General features: G+C 37.4%; 2 protein-coding genes across 3 annotated transcripts; both read left to right on the top strand.

Annotated features, from left to right (window-relative positions):
• The first annotated feature begins 1,255 nt into the window (after positions 1-1,255).
• LOC132979984 (cylicin-1) lies at positions 1,256-11,004 on the top strand. The gene is made up of 25 exons (XM_061045813.1): positions 1,256-1,411; positions 1,925-2,082; positions 2,298-2,402; positions 3,252-3,350; positions 4,350-4,437; positions 4,618-4,664; positions 4,753-4,842; positions 5,000-5,107; positions 5,195-5,329; positions 5,794-5,892; positions 6,098-6,143; positions 6,220-6,281; positions 6,668-6,716; positions 6,794-6,930; positions 7,065-7,112; positions 7,219-7,290; positions 7,392-7,511; positions 8,126-8,218; positions 8,373-8,474; positions 8,597-8,671; positions 8,745-8,807; positions 9,046-9,132; positions 9,263-9,358; positions 9,451-9,543; positions 10,342-11,004. Exons 1-25 carry the CDS (start codon positions 1,390-1,392, stop codon positions 10,693-10,695), a joined length of 2,448 nt encoding a protein of 815 aa, XP_060901796.1. The 5' UTR covers positions 1,256-1,389; the 3' UTR covers positions 10,696-11,004.
• Positions 11,005-15,279: 4,275 nt separating this feature from the next.
• On the top strand, positions 15,280-20,112 carry LOC132979987 (N-acetyllactosaminide beta-1,3-N-acetylglucosaminyltransferase 3-like). 2 transcript variants are annotated; one of them, XM_061045816.1, is made up of 2 exons: positions 15,280-15,421; positions 17,513-20,112. In XM_061045816.1, the coding sequence occupies exon 2, from the start codon at positions 17,682-17,684 to the stop codon at positions 18,621-18,623; it is 942 nt and encodes a 313-aa protein (XP_060901799.1). In that variant the 5' UTR covers positions 15,280-15,421; positions 17,513-17,681; the 3' UTR covers positions 18,624-20,112. The 2 variants fall into 2 exon arrangements, with proteins under 2 accessions (XP_060901799.1, XP_060901800.1); XM_061045817.1 differs by having other exon boundaries at positions 15,329-15,421; positions 17,668-20,112.
• The last annotated feature ends 730 nt before the right edge of the window (positions 20,113-20,842 follow it).

The raw sequence follows: 20,842 nt of genomic DNA, 5'->3' as shown, positions 1-20,842 counted from the left end.
TGTCCTACAGACCAAAGGAACACATCACTACGACGGAGAATTAGGGCCACGTTAAAAACATAATTGTTTTGATTTCGAGTTTAATCTCGTAAATTAACGAGTCCGAGACCAGCCTGCGCAAAAATGATGAAAGTAGAAAATAATGAAAGTAGAACTCTTAAAGTCTTTTCCTCTGCAGACAGCTTCCTCCCAGTCAGTGTGGATCTTTCTTCAGTTTCTTGCAGAATCTTTTCAGGGTCCTGATATTTTATGACAATGTGAAGATGATGATGTGTCAAAAGCATGTGTAGTTTCATATCTGCATAAGTAAACAACACAACTATTTGTGTCTGTTATCGGTCTGCCTTGTTAAAGTGTCTCATGTGTAGAGACAGTTTGTGTCCTGTTCATCATTTTACAGATAAACAAGGTCTTACAAGTTCAAGTGAAAACTTCTCTTCAACTGTTTTTACCGACTACACAAGGAAGTATCCTATTTCCTTATTAGTGAAACCTTTAGGACAAGATGCTCTTCTGATATAGACTAAAATAACCACTTTATTCTTTTATTCTTTAAAGACTTCTACTTTCATCATTTCCGCGCAGGCTGGTCTCGAACTCGTTAATTTACGAGAATAAAGTCGTAAATTTACGAGTTTAATCTCGTCATTTTTTTTTTTTAACGTTTTTATCCTCCGTCTTAGGCTACATCACTACCCCGCTCACACCACTTTGATAATAGTCTATCAGCTGCTTGAAACTAAGGGCAACATAAATGATATTTAACCCATGAGCGCATGTTCTTGTTTTATATTCGGTCCATTTAGCCTTTGTGTAACAATGTTTGTAATTACTGCTGTAGGCTTATTAACCGTTTAAGCACACCTTAAGGCGCGGTCTCACTGGCCATCTGTACCGTGCTGCAGGCTACTCAAGCACGATTGCCCCCTGAATGTGCACCCTGTACCGTTCTGCTCTAACTCTGCAGTGAAACAGGCCTTACCTGTCGGGACAGGTAAAGCAGCCATACCAGCTTTGCATGGGACATAACTTCGTAATAACAGTCATATATCCCAGGGTGTAAGTCGTTGTTGCTTTCAAAATAAAACAGATTTGATATAGGCCTAATGAAACGGGCTATTAAGGCGCCAGTTGCGGTGTCACAAAGAACAATTCAATTATTAAAACCTATAAACCTATAAAAAACTATAAGTCTATTAGGTTAGTTATTGTTAGTACCGATACGTATTCTTTCAAAGTGGGTTTGATTTTGAAAGGTTTAAAAGGAAATGTCTATCATTGTGGCTATGTTTACACTTTCCCTGCTCCACACCCTACAACTGTCTACCTCCACACACACCTTTATGCATCGGTAGGTCTGTCAGAGAAGACGCTGTTCTCCGGACAGATATGGAGCCCCCCCTCCCTCAAGGTTTGTTGTCTTGTTTTTCTTTTATTTGGAGAACATGGGCTTATGGAAGTCTCGTAATAACTTTGTTAAATGTGTTTTCCATTAACGAATTACCATTATTACTAAAAACATAAATAAACTTTATCTAAAGTCACATTCTGTTTAAGGGTGTGGCACTTTTCAATGATTTTGTCAAATTGGTTCTGGTTGCAAAGCGCAGTAAAGATTCATCATTCAGCATGCATCTTTTTGCAAGTTTATATATTTTTCTCCCGTTTAAACTTCGCTGTCAAGTTAAGGAAGTGGAAAATTGAGGAAGTGCAGCCTTATCCATTTGCCTTTAGGTAAAATGGTTGCAACATGAACGGACTAGAAATGTTGATAGTTTGCATAAAGCCTTGCAACTCACCTGTTCGATTTGGGGACTCCTAATAAAAGCCTAATAGGCTTATTTAAAAAAAAAAAAAAAAAAGATCAGATTAACTGATGTTCAGATGGCCAACACAACTAACCCTGTCATCCTTCAATGCAAAGACCCAGGTGTTGCAGGCGCTGCAGGTAACCAGGAACCAGCAGCGTTGCGGATTGGTGGTCTGCAGCCCCCTGCTGAGGTCACAGAGCCTGTAGACATCGGCATTGTGGAAGGAGACCAGATGAAACCCGGACATCCGACAGTAACAGGAGATGGACAGGTGAGCAATAGAGACATTTATAAACTGATAAGACCTATTTTACCTTATCACCATTAAAGGTAGGCCCTGCTCCGTTTCAACAGTTTTCTATGTTTTGGATTAAAGACCTAAGTGTGTCTTCTATGCTAATCTGTTCTGTTTAATATTATTTTCACCTTATTGGATTCTAAAGTTACTCACTCAGTTGTTCAGCCTTTTTTTCTGTCTTTGCCCAGCAGTTGTACTCATTTGACAGCTCTCTGTCCTCCTCGGACAGTGAGGACGAGGGTTACAGCAAGAAAATTAAAAAGAAGAAACTCAAGAAGAAGAAGAAGAAGAAGGTATGTGTCTTTTAAAGCTATACACTGTTGTTGTTTTTTTTGCCCTTATTGAGAAGCTCTTAAATCATTTGGGAAGTACCACTGATGAAAACTGAATAGATTACATTTGGACAGGGTATGGCAGTTACCTAACCCGAGTGAGATGAAATCACTACACAGAGTCACTTGATCTTCTGGCTCTTATAGGGAGCACATGTAAAGTTGTTTTGTTTGTGATTCTGAAAAAGTATGGAAGTGCAAAGAGGGCTGAACTCAAACAGGAAAGAAGTAATGACATTGATGTGATTATATTGATTGATTGATTGATTACATATCTGCTGATCAACTGTTCCCTTTGCAGTGATTGCCTCTCCTCATAGCTGAAGTGGGTGTGTCTGTGTGATTCTGTGTGTTGCTTTAGTTCTTGTATAGTCGCTGGGTGCTTGAGGCTGCAACCCTCCTTTTGCCATGTACACTGCATTCTCTAAGCACCAATAACAAAGCCTCTCTCCACTGTGTTTGTAGAATGCCTCATTCTGTTTGATTTCTCAAACACTTTCCTCACCAAGGGCAGTTAGCATCAGAATCAGAATCAGAATCAGGTTTATTTTAAGTACATTTACACATACAAGGAATTTGACTTGGTGTATTGGTGCTAAACAATTAACAAGGAAATAAAGCAGAACTAGCAACAACTTAAATAATACAGAATAAGAAGATATTACAATATAGAAAATAGAATTTAAAAATGTCAAATATAAAATATAAAAAACACAAGATGTACAAAAGGAGCTGTGCAGTGGACTATGAGAAAACATATTCAATGTGTGCACGGAACTGAACAATAACTTCTCCTTTTTTTCTCAACAGGACTCAAGCTCATCCTCGTCATCTTCATCTTCTTCTTCCTCCTCCTCCTCCTCCTCTTCTTCCTCTTCCTCTAGTAGCTCTTCAGATAGTGACAGTGAAGTAAGTTGTGGGTTTTGGCATCTGTAGTTGTATAGAAGGATATGTCTGTATAGTTGTATTGAACACACTGAGATGTCCTGACAAGGAAACTGTGCAGGGACTTAAACCTTGATAACACAACCTCTACCACAAAATGATTTCAACTGAAGTAAAACTAATGCTTGTTAAGACATGTTAATAAGGCTGTAGGCATGATGTACATACTACAGAAATCTCTTCTCAGGCATGGACTAAGTTAAGTTCTTTAAAACAAGCAGCTGATAGAGCTCCTCTGACTTTTAGAAAATCAGATATAAAAAAATCAGAAAGGCTAAAATGGAATATAACATTTTGAGCAAGTTGGGGGAAAATCTTATCACCCCTTTTTTTGAGTCATCCATGAATACAGAATCATCGAAGGATCTTACATTTTTGTTAAGGTTGAAGTGGCTCAGGTCATTGTGTGATGTCTACGTTTCTAAAGGCATTATCAGAAAATCTGGAGAATCAAGAATGACCAAAAAAAATCCCTTGAGCAAAACAACCGAGAGTACATGTTAATAACCCTGGAATTCCTTTGGCCCTGAGCTCTGGGTGGAGGCACCTTTATCCTGAATCTTAATAGCTGGCTGTAACTGACATGTGAGGTTAACACCCAATGACAATGTGTGAAAAGCCTATAACCACAGAAAGCCATGACAATATAGGTGTGTGGTTTAAGACGCTTTATCTGAAATGCTGGGAAACCTCAGGTGTGTTAGCCTTCTTAAATGCATTTCTTACTTAGTAATACGACTGTATGTAATCTTTATGTGTGTAGATTTGTTTGCCATTCTTCATGCTGTACATATCATCTGTTAGGACCCAGATACAGAGACATTCTTGAATATTAACCTTATAGTTGACAGCCAACCCTGATGATTCAACTTTATTCATGGTCTAAATGTAACACATGGACATGGTATAAAAACCTATAAAACACAGCATATAGTTATTTAAAAAAACAACATTCTCTTGCAGGATGACAAGAAGAAGAAAAGAGAGAAGAAGATGAAAAAGGAGACGAAGAAAGAGTATATCTGGGACAGTGTGGTCATATCCCAGGCTGGTATGTGAAACACAGCTTTAGCATTTACAATAAATATCAGTTTTATGGTTTTCTAGTCCAAAAATTTGAAAAAAAAGTTCAAAAATTAAAGTTAATGTCATATTTTTACAAAGTAATGTTTTAAAACAGAATTATTTTTATTGATCAAACACATGATTTTATATTTAAATTGTCTATTAGGTCCCGATGGCCAAATGGATCAGCAGTCTGGAGAGAAGGTGAGCCAGGTAAGAGAGGAATCTATCAGAGTCCTCTTGTAAACTCTTTTTTAGCCTTCAACTCCTCAGTAGAGCATTTCTCCTTTTCTTTCTGAAGGATTGTGGCTTTGCAGATGATGATGATGATGACAAGAGAAAAGAGAAAAAGAAGAAGATGAAGAAGGACAAAAAGAAGAAAAAGAAAAAGGTAATATTTTCTTATAATAAAGATTACACATCAAAAACCTTTTTAAGACTTTGGACTTAAACCTGTATTAGAAAATTTACTTAATTATTCATAGAACCAAAAAACAGCTTTTTTTAAACTTTTGTTACTGATTATCTACTGTGTTCCCTTGTCCTAGGATTCTTCATCATCTGACAGTTCAAACTCTGACAGTGAGAGTGAGAAGAAGAAGAAGAAAAAGAAGAAGAAGAAGAAGAGCAAGAAAAAGAAGAGCAAGAAAAATAAGGTTCATTTCTTTTGACATGTCTCCGGTGTTAATTGTCTGATCTGTTAGTTCTACCTCTGTGTAAATGTATTTGTCACTCTTCCACAGGACTCCAGCTCCTCCTCCTCTTCAGATAGCTCCTCCTCTTCTGATAGCTCCTCCTCTTCCGACAGTGAGGATGACAAAAAGAAGAAGAAAAAGGACAAGAAAAAGAAAAAGAAAAAAAAGAAAGATAAAAAGAAGGTAAATAAATATGGATGGTTTTTGTCTTATATCCAATGAGGCCAGAAAAGAAAAGTGTAAAGAAACTGGGATGAATAAGAAGTGTGTACATACTAACATGTGTTTTATTTTATTTTTTAAGATTTTATTTTTATTTTTGTGCCTTTAATGTAGAGATAGGTCAGTGGATAGAATTAGAAATCAGGGAGAGAGAGAGTGGGGAATGACATGCAGGAAAGGAGCCACAGGCCGGATTTGAACCCACCCGGTTGGAGGACCACAGCCTCCATACACAGGGCGCACACACTAACCACTGAACCACCAGCGCCCCACTAACATATTTAATTTAACATCTATTTGTGATGTATGTTCTGATCAATTCACATTGTTGGATTAAATAGTAATGCTGCACATATTTATGCATGAATGTAAAATTGATTCTTTCTCTTTGATTTGAGATTAAAAAACGCTTTCTGTTGACGTAGGATTCTAGCACTTCATCCTCATCATCTGAAAGTGATGATGATAAGAAGAAAAAGAAGAAGAAGAAAGAGGACAAGAAGAAGAAGAAAAAGAAGGATAAGGTAATTCCCTTTCTTGTTTTGTTTATAAAGCATAATCCTCAAATGTATTTGGAAGGGGTGGACAAACAACCTACCTAACATTTAAACACACTGAACATGTGTTCCCCTGTCAAGACCTGCTCTGTAGACTCAGATCTGTCTTTGTAATTACAGTATGTACAGCATTGTATTGATTATTGCTTGATGTTTTTTCTGCTTTTCACAGGATGAAGGAAAGAAGAAACCCGGTGTTAGTGCCTTGTCAACAGCTGGTGAGTGTTTCCACTTTAATGTGAAAAACAATCACCCTCCATGAGACTAATGTGGTGTTGTTGGTCCGTTTTACAGGTGGTGAGATTGCAGGACCAAGTACTGAAGGAGATAAAAAGGAAGATGAGGATACAGATAAGGTGAAATACTCTTACTCACTGTATATTTTATTATTTTTATTTAACCAGGTTGGTCCCATTGAGATTAAAAACCTCTTTTCAAGGGAGACCTGGCCAAGACAGGCAGCAGCAAAAACACAAAGTTACAGACGGAGATACAAAGAGAGACACAGTACAATTTACAAAGCACAACATTTTGGATTAAATTCATATCTGGGAATCAGTTGTTCAAACATCCGAGCTAAAACATCGACATCCTATAGAATCTGCTTCCATGACTTTCATTTTAGATTTAAAAACTTTTAAGGACAGCAGCTCCTTGAGCTTTAAGTCATTCTGCAACAGATACAGTATATAAAGACATAAAGAACACTCAAAGAAATGGATGTTTCTCTTTGTAATGACAGGCCAAGAAGGAGTTCAAAACTAAAGACAAACTCTCCTCTACATTGGCTGGTAAGTGTTTTAACCAAAGCTCTTACACAAATAAAGCATCTGACGGAGGCTTGAAAATGTATTTTGATCTTGTCCAGGGGAAGGATTTTCTTGTCCAGGGGAAGGATTGCAGGTATTGCCTGGTACTGCTGAGGACGGCCACCTCAGCGATGACGAGGGAGAAGGAAGAGAGGAGATGGATAAAAAGAAGCAGAAGTTGAAAAAGAAGAAAAAGGTATTCAGAAAATGTATCATTCAATTATCACACCTGTGTAATATCACAACATTTCCTGAATGGTGGATTTATGTTATATAATAATCAGGATCAAAATTCATCCTGTTTAAAAAACACTTAATGTGTTTTAACAGGATTCTAGTTCACACAGCAAGGATGAGACAAAAGACAAGAAGAAAAAGGTTTACAAAAGTCATAGTGCTTAGATTGTTTAACCTGGCATCACAATAAAAACATATTTTCTATACATTTATTTAGAGATAATAATGTCTTTCATTTGATATATAGGACTGCTCCAGCTCTGATAGCTCCTCATCAGACAGCGCAGATGACAAGAAGAAAAAGAAGAAAAAGGAGAAGGTGTGGCTCTCTGCATTACTTATGTTTTTCTTTTAGTTTGTATTATGTCCTTCTCACCTCTCTCTCTATCTTTCTCTCTATCCATCTTTCTTTCTCTGAAGGATTCCAGTACCTCCTCCTCCTCCTCCTCCTCCTCTTCTTCTTCTTCCTCCTCTGATAGTGAAGATGACAAGAAAAAGAAGAAAGGGAAGATAAAGAAGAAGAAGAAGAAGGTTCATAATGTCTGTCATTTCATTTAGACACTTCATTTATTGACGATCATTGTAGGAGCCAAAATGCTTGTTTTATTTGATCCTTGCAAGAAACCCCAACACAACACTGCAAATTTGTATTTGAGTGTAATTCCGACACTGAACACTAGGTGGAGTCTTGACTTATACTGTGCATAAAGCCAAGGCTCCAGGTAATTGGATTCAGGTGTGTTCGGTGGCATATCGTTTTTTGACTTAATGTGGTAACCATTTTAAAACAAACCCTATAATGTCCAAAGCAGTCACCACTGAGATGTGAGCTGTGGAACTATTTCCGGACGCGTGCACCTGGCGTTGCAACAAACAAATGTCTGATACTCTTTTCCAATAGAGTCTTCAATCTGTTTATCGGGTTCACTAATGCAAATAAATGTCCCATTCTGTCCAATACATCATAAAGTATAAACTGTTACATCCAAGTCAACCCGACACGCAGACACGGTCAAAAAACTATATGCGTTTTGTCCTCTCTCTCTCTCTCTCTCTCTCTCTCCCTCTCTCTCTCTCTCTCTCTCTCTCTCTCTCCCTCTCTCTCTCTCTCTCTCTCCCTCTCTCCCTCTGTATCTCTCTCTCTCTCTCTACAGGATTCCAGCTCTTCCTCCTCTTCTTCATCTTCTGAAAGTGAAGATGACAAGAAAAAGAAGAAAAAGAAGAAGAAAAAGACTAAGAAGAAGAAGGTTCAATAAATCTGCAAATGATTGACATTAATATTACATTAGATTATTATTAGGATTCTTCGTCTGACTGACTCCTCCACCTCCTGCATTGACTGTAGTTTTGCAGCTTTATGGTATCATTCTTTTTGTTTTCTCTCTCTCTTCAACTATACAGGATTCCAGCTCTTCCTCCTCTGATTCCTCATCCTCTGACGATGAAAAGATGAAGAAGAAGAAAAAGAAGTCAAGGAAGAAGAAGAAGAAGAAGAAGAAGAAGGTAAAGCACATTTGAGAAGTCTTTTTAATATTGAAAAGCTTTAAAGGTGTTGTTTCAAAGACAGCTCAGTTGTCTATGTTGTAGTTCATTAAAGTTAACTAAAAACAAACTCCTTTTTAAAGGCCAGCTCATCTGATGATAGCACCTCTTCTGGCTCAAGTTCATCTTCCTCTTCTTCTGATAGTGATGATGACAAGGTGAGATCTGTCAACCACATCAACTCAGTTAAACGAGGTCGTTCCTCAACACTTAATCGTCTACTTTCTTTAGAAAAAGAAGAAGAAAGATGAGAAGAAGAAGAAGAAAAAGAAGGATAAGAAGAAGAAAAAGAAGGTAAGAACAAATCAATCAACTTCCATTCCAAGAATCTAGTTGATCATTTGAGTAACAAAGAAAATGTTTGTTTAAATGTAAACTCTTCAAATTTAACAAAAATGTCCAAAACATATCAAACACGGTGAAAGTGGCAAAATGTCAAAATGTGGATTCGCTTAAGAAGATGAGGTTCTCTACATATGACATTTCCAGATGTTTAAAACAAAAGCAAATAATGATCTTTTTGTCTGTTTAGGATTCTTCTAGTTCAGATTCCTCCAGTGATGATGATACGAAGAAGAAGAAGAAGAAGAAGAAGAAGAAGAAGAAGAAGAAGAAGAAGGTTAATTAACATGTTTTTAATATACAGTACTTCATAGTACTATATTTAAGTGTTTTGAATGGGGTATCTCTGGGGGTAAAACAGCAATGCAGTAATTAATTTACACAAGAAATACATTTACTTTATCAAGGACTCGGATTCTTCTAGTAGTGATGATGATAAGAAGAAGAAGGACAAGAAGAAGGACAAGAAGAAGAAGGACAAGAAGAAGAAGGACAAGAAGACGGTAAGTTAAATTGTGCTCAAGAAGAACAAATGAATGCTTCTATATTTTATTTATTATTATAGATGATAGAGGGTTGTATTAACTTTATGCAGGACTCGAGCTCTAAGTCATCAAGTTCATCTGATAGTTCCAGTGACAGCAACAAGGAAAATGAAAAAGAGAAGAACAAGAAGAAACATAAAAAGGTACATTTCTTATAACATGTTAAAATCAGCAGACTATGAGCCATCTGAGGTGTAAATTATTATTATTTTGCTTCTGTGTGTGGCCTTCAGAGTTCAGGAGGATCAGAAAGTGAAACTGACTGTAATAAAAAGATAATGTGTTTTTTTCTCGATATTATGGTGTTAACTCAGCAATTGGAGGCGATTCTAACTGACTGACGTGGATATAGCTGCAGAGAATATTTAAGCAAGCGAGCAAATAAAGCTTGTTCTAAAGTGAGGGGGTTAGCTTCTGAGTTAGCTTTCAGGCACTGCATGGAGTTAGCCTGCTTTCTGTTGAACAGGCCGGTGTCAAACACCAGTGGTTAGCTTGTGTTAGTGCGCGGTAGTTTGAAGTGTAAGTACATACATCAAGCACCAAGGAAGTGCGCCCAACCTGGTGTTGGAGCATCACATGATGCCATGAAGCTTACATTTGGGAAAGAGACTTCTATAAATTAGTGTATTATTATTATTTCTTCAGTACATCCAATACTTCCAAATACAAACCCTTGAATAATTGTACAATGCAGATATAGAGATATGTTTGTAGACATAATGGAAGTCAGATTTGTTTTGCTACATGCCTCCAGTGCTGTTTCCATTCTATAATACATCTATGACGTGCGGTAAATGTACACACAAAGTCCAGCAGTGAATGTGTGCTTCTGGGACGGTGAGCCCAGGAGCTGGGGCCCAGTTTGAATGTTGTGTGAACATCTTTCTGACTCTACTTTCATGTATCCTTCATGTTGGATGTTCATTTTGGTTTCATTCCAGGATGATGGTGATCAAAGTTGTGAGCCAAAAATGGAAACTCCAGGTTCAGATGCTGGGAGACTTTCAGCTGACAGTGGCAGCAGCTCTAAGCCTGGTAGTGCTTCAGTTGTCTCCTATGTGTCCCTCCCCTCCAAACCCATGGTGAAGCTGGATCCTTTGAGCCCTTCAGCAGTCTCTAAAACCTCTGTCCCTAGTTCCTTACTGAGTATTGGAGATCGGGGCTCCATCCGCAGACCTCCCAGCCCCATGGAGTCGCTGATGGGGAGTCCAAGAAGGTTAGGAGATGGAGGCACCCGTTCCACCACTCACCTCACCTCTTATGATCTACTGAGAGGCACCAGGCCCTACCAATAATACCATATCATAGATCAAAAGAAATGTTACCTAATTAAAATTAAATAAATAATTGCTCACAATAGTGGATGTTGAGTGTGATGAAAAACAACAACAAATATTATGGCTCAACTTACAAAATAAAAGGAAAAGGTTATTGTGTGCTTTGTGGTGAGATTCAGGTTACTGGGTAAAGATGCATTGTGAGAAGATGTTGAAGAAATACAAAATTAAGAAAATTATATTTTGGGTTGAAATGTCAATTTATGATCAAATGTATTCACAATGCTTTCTTTGTGGAATAAAACAGTTGTGATATATTTGTTTGAAGTAGAGCTCATATTGTGGTATGTGTGTCTATATTTAATTTATAATAGACTGATTTACCTTTCCATTTCTTCAAAGTAAGAAGAGTCTGATCCTTGTAAAGAATGTATCTTAGAAGCAGATGATTAAAGATTGTGTTTCTCCCTGGACAGATTCAATTAGATGGAAAGCTTACTGTTAGCACAAGCTTACAAGTGTTTTTTAAATTCATGAACAATAGTATACTTCATATTGTAGTCAGTCTACTCTGAGTTTTCTTCCATGTTGTTATTACAATAATCTTTGTGGCATTACAACATTCTTTAACTAAATAAGCTACTTATGATATGACATGATAGACAAGCTGTTCCAGGTTTCCATTTTATCTGTTTTTATTGCGATAGACAATTTCTTGGACCCCAACAATACTGAATGTCAGCACTATATCATTGTTCAATCTAGTCTAGCGACAACATTATTACAGCATTTTGATAATAACCATTTCCTAAAAAAAATGTGTTTTGCCCAGAGATGGCCAGGGGGACAAAGGAGAAACTAAGTATGAGCAAATTTAAAACTAATGTAGGATATTTTAAAATCAGAAAAACTTCACAACCAAAAAGAAGCTTCTTTAAGAAAACACAAACCACTAAAGAGGAGCCCGATAATCTTCAACAAAACAACCAAAAAAACCCTTAAGATAAGCAATGAACACCAAGGCCTTCATGAAAACATCCTCCTTCCACAGAAGGTGTGACACAGAGTAAGCACACAGTCAAATGGTCCACTGACACAGACTGCTCTTTATGCTCCGCCCCCTAAATGCAGAGTGGGCATTGATGTGTTTGATCAGTGCTGCAGTGAGACAAGAAGCAGCACAAATAATACACACAACACTATTGTTTATTTGACAACTAGTGGTTGAATATAACCAGTTCAAGAAGTGATGCACTTCAGTCAAATGTTGAGCTATTTAGAAAATAACTTGTATGCAGCCTTCTAGTCCACTCATTTCATTGAGAGAGAAATGTCCTTATTAGCCTACTTTTTACTCTACTCCATTTATATCATTGAAGAAAACTATTTTGCGTTTCAGGATATAATTTAAAAATCTGCCAGTTAAGCAAGAAACATTTAACATTATTTCAACAAAGAACCTGGGGCCGTATTCACAAAGCCTCCTAAATACAGAGAGCTGCTCCTGGGGACAAAGTTCTAAGAACATTCAGTGGTAACATTGTGGACATCACCTGTTTTATTCAAGGGAATAACTTTTAAAATGTTCATCCTGTCTGGGAATATGCCAGTCTGAAGGGATGTATTAGCAGTTAAATGTTTGAAAATGCAGTGAATTGCATTCTTTATTATGAACAGATCTATGTCATCACTATCTGTGGAGATTTTATCACAATACACTTATTTACAATATTAAGGAGCTCAAGTTCAATCTTTCCACAAAAATTGAACTTGAGACTTTACTACCTAAGTAAGATCTATATTATATTGTATTATGGTATATTTGTGCCAACATTTACAAAACAAGAGTTTAATTAATCTACCATATAATTCTTATAATTATAATAATCAGGAGTATTATAAGATAAAAATGTATTAATTGGACTCCATCATGACAATGGGGTAATGAGGCCGACAGCAGGATAGGATAGAGTCTAGACACTGGTGATGGTGGTGATTAAAGAATGCAGGATGAGATAAAGAGTGGGTTTCTGAGGCTGTATCCGGCCCCCTCCTAGCTGTAATGGAGGTGACTGGGGCAGAGGAGGGTCGCAGCGATTGCACTGAAATGACACACTGACTGTGGAAGAGATGCACAGAACAGAAGTCACAGTGGTCAGAGGGTGCCTGACCAAACATTCATGAGGAGCTCAGTCATCCAGGCCATGGTCAATTCAAAGCTTGATCCAAAGGCAACTGGACTAGTTGAAGATCTTGAAGACATCACCATCCCTTAACTGAGGTGGTGGGCTGTGACACCATCTTTCACCAACTTACAATGCTGTTTTGAATTATCTCCCTAAACAACTGAAGCCCCATTCCCACCTTGAAACGAAGCAAAAAAACCAAAACAATTCAGGTGCCAGGAAGTAAACTGGCGCCTCTCCAAATACCAGACCAATTTCTAGACTTGATTTACATCGACCCTCCGGTTCCCAACCCAAGTGAGCTACTGCCACCCCATTTAATAGTTGTAAAGGTTATGCATGGTTATATGATAATCCCTAAAAGTTCCAGAATGTTGTTGCCATTTTCATTTACAGTGAAATATGTTTCAATCATTATGGCTGTTATGCATTCATGTCTTTGATATAATATGACACAATATTTTGTGAAAAGTGTTGTTTTCTAAAAAAAAACAGTGATGAAAACTCATAAAAAGAGTAACACTCTTCCTGCTCTCTGAAACATTAAATAAGGATTAATCATCCATGAAGTAATGCAGAATAGACTATGTATACATTTATAAAGATCTGTAATTAAAAAGTATTCATTTTAAAGATACTTTGCTATAAAGGAATTTCTGAACTGGTCAAACTTGACCCTGACCATAGTGTAAAGGCATCAAATATGAACAGTTTGTAAAGGTTAAGTCCTACAACTCAAATACCAAGGCTGTCATTATGATTTCCACATGATTGTTAGTCTCTACTCTGTCTTCTCAGTCAGCTCTGACATCTTTACCTGCCAGCAACTTCTATCTCCTTCATTCCCATCGTCTACTCAACATTCTGGCTTGGGCAATAGATGTCACATGTCACCAGTGAAGCGTGCACAGATTGACTACTTACCATCAGAGAGACAAATCAGGCTCTCCCAGTGATCTGCCAATATGATCAGGTAATTATCCTTTAATGAAAAGAGACAAAAAGTCAGCACACAAATGTCCTTTAGCTTTCTTTTATCCGGCAGCAGCAACGGATGCATTTCAGCACTTAGGCCTTCACCAGCTCTGATGAAGGACATTTGTGTGCTGACTTTTTGTCTCTTTCTAGTCTTGTTACGGTTGTGCACCTTTCACTGTGTTTAACTGTTGAGAGTGCTCCTCGTTTGTGTTTTTTTAATTGTCATTTAATGAAGGCTGATTTCTTTGTATGCTACATGTTACTGTCTGACTATGTCAACTGAACTGATTGGCCTCTGCTTACTTGAGCATAACAAAATTGATGACAATAGTAAGAATGTTTTTTTTTTTTCAAAACTTTGAGGAAAACAAATTAAGAGATAAATGCAATAAGGTCTTATCATTATCGACGTCTACATGCATTCCTGCTCTGTCTTCTCAGGTAGTTTTGAATGACCAGTTTCATCTCCCACAATCTGAATAACCCATTATTTAGTTTACCCCAAAAGGGGTCAAAATTTTGTCCTGTACATTAAACTGTTTGAATAAGAAAGAGCTTGTTTGGAATGGTAATCTACCAATGCATAAATTCCCCCTGAGAGGAAGTACCAAGGGCAATAAATAACCTAGAGGTATCCTGTATGTTGCCTGTCATTATTGTAACCTGCATGGGCAGAATTTTCTTTTTCTTACCACTGTAACTTTTGCTGCTTTGCTAAAGTGCTCATGATGGATAGGCTGGATCTTTGTAACATAACAATGAGTAAGGTCTTTTACCTGCTTTTTGTAACATAACAATAAGTAAGGTCTTTTACCTGCTTTTTATAAAGTGTCTCGAGATAACACTTGTTATGAGTTGACGCTATACAAATAAAAATGGATTGATTGAATTAAATTGATTGATGGACAGACTGATAACTGTAAGAACCAAGTAATCCTATTTGCCAATATGTTTTTCGGTGTACTGCCTCTCTTGCTCCTCCCTGTCTGCAGCCAAAAGATAATAAACTTGGCCTCAGTGTTCCTAGGTATTCGCATTGAGGTAGGGTTAGCGTGTGGACAGGGAGCAGTTCACATTAAAAATCATTTATGAAACATAAACAAGTTGAGGGAAGCCCCATCCCATCAGTGGGAACACTGAGCTAAGAACAACACACCCATGGGCCTTTTTTCTTTAATCTTTTTTTTACTCAACTCAACTAACTAATAATATGATTTATGTTAGGATATAGTTGAGTTTTGTTAAATGAGTGTTTAAAATGTTGCATAATATACCTCATAAAAATAAAAAAGGCCACACACATAAAAAAACTCATGAAAAAAGGGATTATAGAAGATGCTTGCTACAGCCGACACACAGCCTGTTTGAATAAAAGGAGCCGTGGGGTGCTACCCATGCCACCAGTCTGAATAGTTGTAGACTGCTATGTCTTTATCAGTAGAAAGGGCAGGACAAAAGACGACTCTGAGAAACGTGTCAAACCCTAACAAACACTCAAACCAGTAGCAGCCTGCAGACATCTGACTGTTGACGCAGAGAGAGACTATCGAACGCCCGCACTGATCGTCCAAAATGTTCAGGTAATTATCATTGAATGAAGATTGTCTTATTGTTGTGCTTAATTTTTCTATTTATAGAAACACAAAAATATCATGATGATGAAGGTTCATTTAAAGTTATTTTAATCATAACTTTACTTGTGATCAAATGATAACTATTTTACACAATTTTAATGTGCTTTCAAAGAGGTTGAGCTTATTGACATTTTCTATAGGTACAATTAAGAAGCAAATCTTTTATTTTGTGATTGATAAAGGGAAACAACATTAGCCAAGGGCAATATGTTAAAACATTGCCAAGCCTTTACATCTTTTTTGAGATATAATGAAACAAAAAGGTTTTTCAAATTCATCAACATTTTCTGAAGAGGCTTTGCAAGGTTCAAACAATGAACATTTCAGCAATGGCAGTTAGAAACACAGAACCTCTGCCATGACTCAAGTCTGAGTGATTAGTCATCATTTTGTCTGAAAAATATACCAATATTGTAGAATTCAGACTAATCACCAGCTTTTTTAGGTGCTGATAACAAGTAATCTTTACTGGCAGTTCTTAATTAAAACACTTTAAAACACACAGAGACACACACTTACAAAATAAATACTCCACTGAATACCACAGAACACTAACAAACAGGCTGACTAAGTGTTAATGTTGTACTTTGCCATAGGGCCCCACCTATGTATAATATTAGCTTGTGAGCTGGCTCTTAAGTCAACAATCAATCAATCAAACAATTTTTATTTGTATAGCGTCAACTCATAACAAGTGTTAACTGGAAACACTTTACAAAAAGCAGGTAAAAGACCTTACTTATTGTTATGTTACAAAAAGCAGATAAAAGACCTTACTTATTCTTATGTTACAAAAAGCAGGCCGTCAACCAACGATCTTGAGGAGCCTATGAGAGCTCAAGAGCTCCCAGGAAAGTAGGTGGTTAGTGACTGAGATTTTCAGATAGATACATGCAGTAATATGATGTACTGTATATGCAGAGAGAGAGAGAGAGAGAGAGAGAGAGAGAGAGAGAGAGAGAGAGAGAGAGAGAGAGGAGCTCAGGGTGCCAGTTCCCCCGGTAGTCTAAGCCTATAGCAGCATAACTAAGAGCTGGTCTACACCAGCACCAGCCCTAACTATAAGATTTATCAAAAAGGAAAGTTTTAAGTTCTTAAAAATACAGACTGTGTCTGCCTCCTGGAAGATGATGATGACAATGTTGATATGTAGCTTGCACTCTGGACAAGTTAAGTGCTTATTTGTATATTGCAGGATAGGAAGAAGTTATAGGAGAAAGTGTGACTGTACAAATGGGTATTTCAAAATGAAGTTGACGATCAAACAGTAGATCTAATTATCTGGCAGCTGACTTAACTTTGGAAGACAGGGCACCAAGGCAACTCTCATTAAGACTGATTAACGTATGTGGACTGAACAATATAAACACTGAATTTGATTTATTGAGTTGCAGAAATGTTTGTAAAATTCAACTGACAGAAGTTATAGGCCTAAGAGTCAACAGGTCTCAAAGAATGGTTTACTGTAATATTTGCAAAGCAATATGTTGGGGCACTCGTTAATATGACCAAGTGGTAGCATGTGGTTATAGAATTAAATTGGACCTAAAACTGAACCTTGTTGTACAACACAGATGTTATTAGTGGAAGAGAAATGACCTATGGTGACCAAATGGGGTTGTTCTTGAAGGCAGGAATGAAACAAAATAGTTTAAGTATCCTTGCTCATTTATTATTACTACTTACTCACTTATTATTCACAGTAAATAAACTCATTTATATTTGTTTTCCAATTATTTGTAATAAATTAAAAACAGAGAATTAATACATGAAATAATTTTATAGAATTATAAATTATAATATATCTCTGAAGCCATGACTGCACATTAAACACAACAGACATGATTTCTGCCTGTCCTTCCCAAACATGCACAACAATTGCATTGATATAGTTGTTTAAAAATCCCAATAGATTTAGATAATTCAGAAAACATTAATAGGCCGGTTTGGAAGGCGTTGACAAACTACTCATTCATTTACCTCTCACCCTTATAATAAGATAAATTGGCTAGAAACTTTACTGTTTTGTCGCTACAGGTTTACACGGAGACAAATCCTCAGTGCGAGGACTGTCTTGCTGCTTGGAGGTCTTTTCTTGGTTTTCAAAGAGTCTTTGGACCACACAAACCTCAGAATGGATGGCAGTTAAATATCACCTACCCTGAATACCACCAATGTATTCTCCTGGCAAGGTTGTGAACAAAACATGACTGCTAACAACATCCCAAGCTTCAGCTCACTTCCTGGTCATATAAAATACTTTTTATATTATAAACATTGTAGACATTTTCCCATACTACTGGACCTTCCTGGCAAATGTGGAGGAGCTGATCAATCCTCAGGAGTCTTTCTTCTGCTGGTCATCAAAAGCCCTCCACATAACCACGACCGCAGAGAGATACTGTGCAAGACCTGGGCAAATGAGAGGTTAAAGAACGGTGTGTGGACCAGACGTATCTTCATCTCAGGAACAACAGGTTCTGGTTTTGAGAAGAAAAGACTGAACAAAGTTCTCAAGTTGGAGCAAAGTGAGCACAATGACATTCTTCAATGGGACTTCAGTGATACATTTTACAACCTCACCTTGAAGCAGATACTCTTTCTGGAATGGATGGAAAGAAATTGTCCAAAAGTACGTTTCCCATTCAATGGTGATGATGACGTCTTTGTAAACACAAATAACATGGTCAAGTATCTCCAAGGCCTTGACGACAATGATGGAAGCAAGCACCTCTTTACTGGACATTTGATCCAGTATGTTGGGCCAATTAGAATACCATGGAGAAAGTATTTTATTCCAGTTCAGGTGCAGGAATCAGACTCATATCCCCCATACTGTGGTGGTGGGGGCTTCTTTTCATCTGGTTACACAGCTTTGGTCATATACAACATGTCCAAGTCTACTGCCCTACTTCCCATTGATGATGTTTACATGGGAATGTGCCTGGCCAAAGCAGGACTAAGTCCTGTTTCACATATCGGTGTAAAGACTGCAGGACTGTATATACCCTCCAACAATATAGATAAGTATGACCCTTGCTTTTTTAGGGAAATTCTACTGGTTCACAAGTTCAGTATAGCTGAAATGTTTCTTATGTGGCACAGAATAAATGACCCCAAACTGAAATGCTTTGGCTTTGCTAAATAGTGACTAACAAGTTATGACAGAGTGTCACTGCTTAGTTCATTACTGGGTCTTAGATTGGAGTATTGTTGCACTAGACTACATTATGTTGAAATGTGTTTGCAGAATTCTGCCACCTACATTGACGCAGCATGTTAAATTGCTGTGTCGTTATTTAATACGATGAAGTACCATTGAAATACTCACTGGTGCCAAATTATTTAACATATTTGACACATTTGACTAAATTACAGAATATAACTGTAATGGTATGTTGTTAACCATTCACAGTAAAATTTTGATTTTTAATTGTTTAATAAAATGGCGGTTCATTTCTGAGGTTAAGCACATAGTCAAATTAAAAACACATCTTTTTCTGATCAAGCATGATTATATACTGTATATAAACACAATAAAACTTCAAAACATAACACAGAGTAAAAATGACAAAAACACACAAATGGGACACATATGTAGGGGAAAATGATGGGTAAATAAAATGTTAATTAGAATATTAAGCTCAGTTTACTGTAATGCAAGTTATTGCTAACCACTCACAACTAAAATACACACTGAGGGGGGTTCTTCTACAAACTCATGTAAAATTCCTTGCAGTAATGGACATGACCACCACAATAAGTAACCATAGTAGACCCCCCAAACAGGTGTTCGTTTTCAAGATACCCCTACCCATGGTAGAACAAAACACAACCACATCTTTTTACAACTTTAAAATGTCTAGTTTACGAAAAGGATGACTGTATAAAATATTTTACCGCAAAAATCATTTAAACTGATTTGTTCTTAACTCAAAAGTAAGTTATCTGACTTTTCACTTGACCCTCTGCTGTCACCAGCCCCTAACAGGTGTTGAAAGATCAGAAAGAGTTATACAATTGTTGAATTTGTTTTTACCATATATGTTATTTTTATTTTATTATCATTTAATTATTTTATCATTTAATTCATATGTCATATAGTCATAACTCCTTTTTTTGCTTTTACATATCCTGTCAATCATGCACACATCCGCGGTGCCTATGCATCTGTGAGGTCAGGATAAGTGTGCTATACTTTGAGCAAAACCACATACGAACTCGTGGGTGTATAGCGTTTCGGCGAATCTGCCCGGTTCACGGTCTTCAAGCTAAAACCACATATGAACTTGGTATCACCTGTGGATGTATCACGTTTCTGCGAATATGCATTGTTGAGGTTTTACAGAATCTTGGAAAAAAGAGACAGTTTGGCTATAAAAAGGCTGTAGAAAAGCTGATCGAGGTTCTTTTTTGGCTTTTCTAAAGGACTCCACGTCACTCTGACTTTTAAATTCCCGTTTTGGGACTTAGTCTCTGAGACCAAGATCTTTTAAAACCTCAAGTGTCTACACTCTCGGGTTTAGACTTTGTTCTTTGCTTTTACTTTTTACATTTTTACTTTTATTGTTTTGTATTTGCATTTGGAATATCATTTGAAGTTTTTTTAATACATTTTCGGAAACTTTTTGAAATCATTTTCTGACTGAAATCATTCACACCACAAAGACCGGAGTCTCCCTTAAGGACCCCGTGAACCTCGGAAGGTAAGCTTGAGCAGTCACACCACGGCACACTTCTACTGACTTTTACTACACACCTCATACACACCTTACATCCTAGCGGGGAGAGATTACAGTTATTCCCTCTCCGGGGGGGGGGGGGGGGGGGGGGGGGGTAATCTAGAGTCCTATACCAGGGGTTATTCTTGAATCTAATTATTCTAGAAATGAATGTTAGGCAGATAATCCTGGGGCTGCGATTATAACTTGTCCTCTGTCCTCCAAAGGATGTTAGCGGAGTAATTTTACATAGCTCCAGGTACTAGGAAAGAGTAGACTAGTGGTTGGTAGGGAGTGAGCTCTCACTTAGTTCTAGGAAAGAGTAGTCTAGTTAACTAATGGGTGGTGAGCTTCCGTTAGCTATAGTAAAGTTATTCACCACTTTTTGCATGTCCAGGACATGTTACACACTAGTAACTACTAGTGGAGCAAGGATTTCAGGGTGAGCAGAACGATGGAGCCCTATTGATGTGTATGTGTCAGAATCAGAATCAGCTTTAATAGCCAGGTATGCTTAAACACACAAGGTAGAGGTAAGAGGGAAGTATGAGCTAGTTTACAGGCATCCATCCATGGCAGAAGCACCGCTCAAACTAACTTCGAGGATAAAATCAAGCCACCTCTCGTGATGTCACTACCCTAACTT

Source organism: Labrus mixtus, chromosome 9 (genome assembly GCF_963584025.1).
Source record: "Labrus mixtus chromosome 9, fLabMix1.1, whole genome shotgun sequence".
Taxonomy (NCBI): Eukaryota; Metazoa; Chordata; class Actinopteri; order Labriformes; family Labridae; genus Labrus; species Labrus mixtus.
This window is presented reverse-complemented; position numbering and strand designations above follow the sequence as displayed.

Coding starts and splice junctions, on each gene's coding strand:
- LOC132979984 (XM_061045813.1), top strand. CDS start 1,390: ATGGAGCCCCCCCTCCCTCAAG. Junction 1,412..1,924: donor GGAGCCCCCCCTCCCTCAAG/GTTTGTTGTCTT, acceptor TTCAATGCAAAG/ACCCAGGTGTTGCAGGCGCT. Junction 6,717..6,793: donor ACTCTCCTCTACATTGGCTG/GTAAGTGTTTTA, acceptor GATCTTGTCCAG/GGGAAGGATTTTCTTGTCCA.
- LOC132979987 (XM_061045816.1), top strand. CDS start 17,682: ATGACTGCTAACAACATCCCAAGCTTCAGCTCACTTCCTGGTCATATA.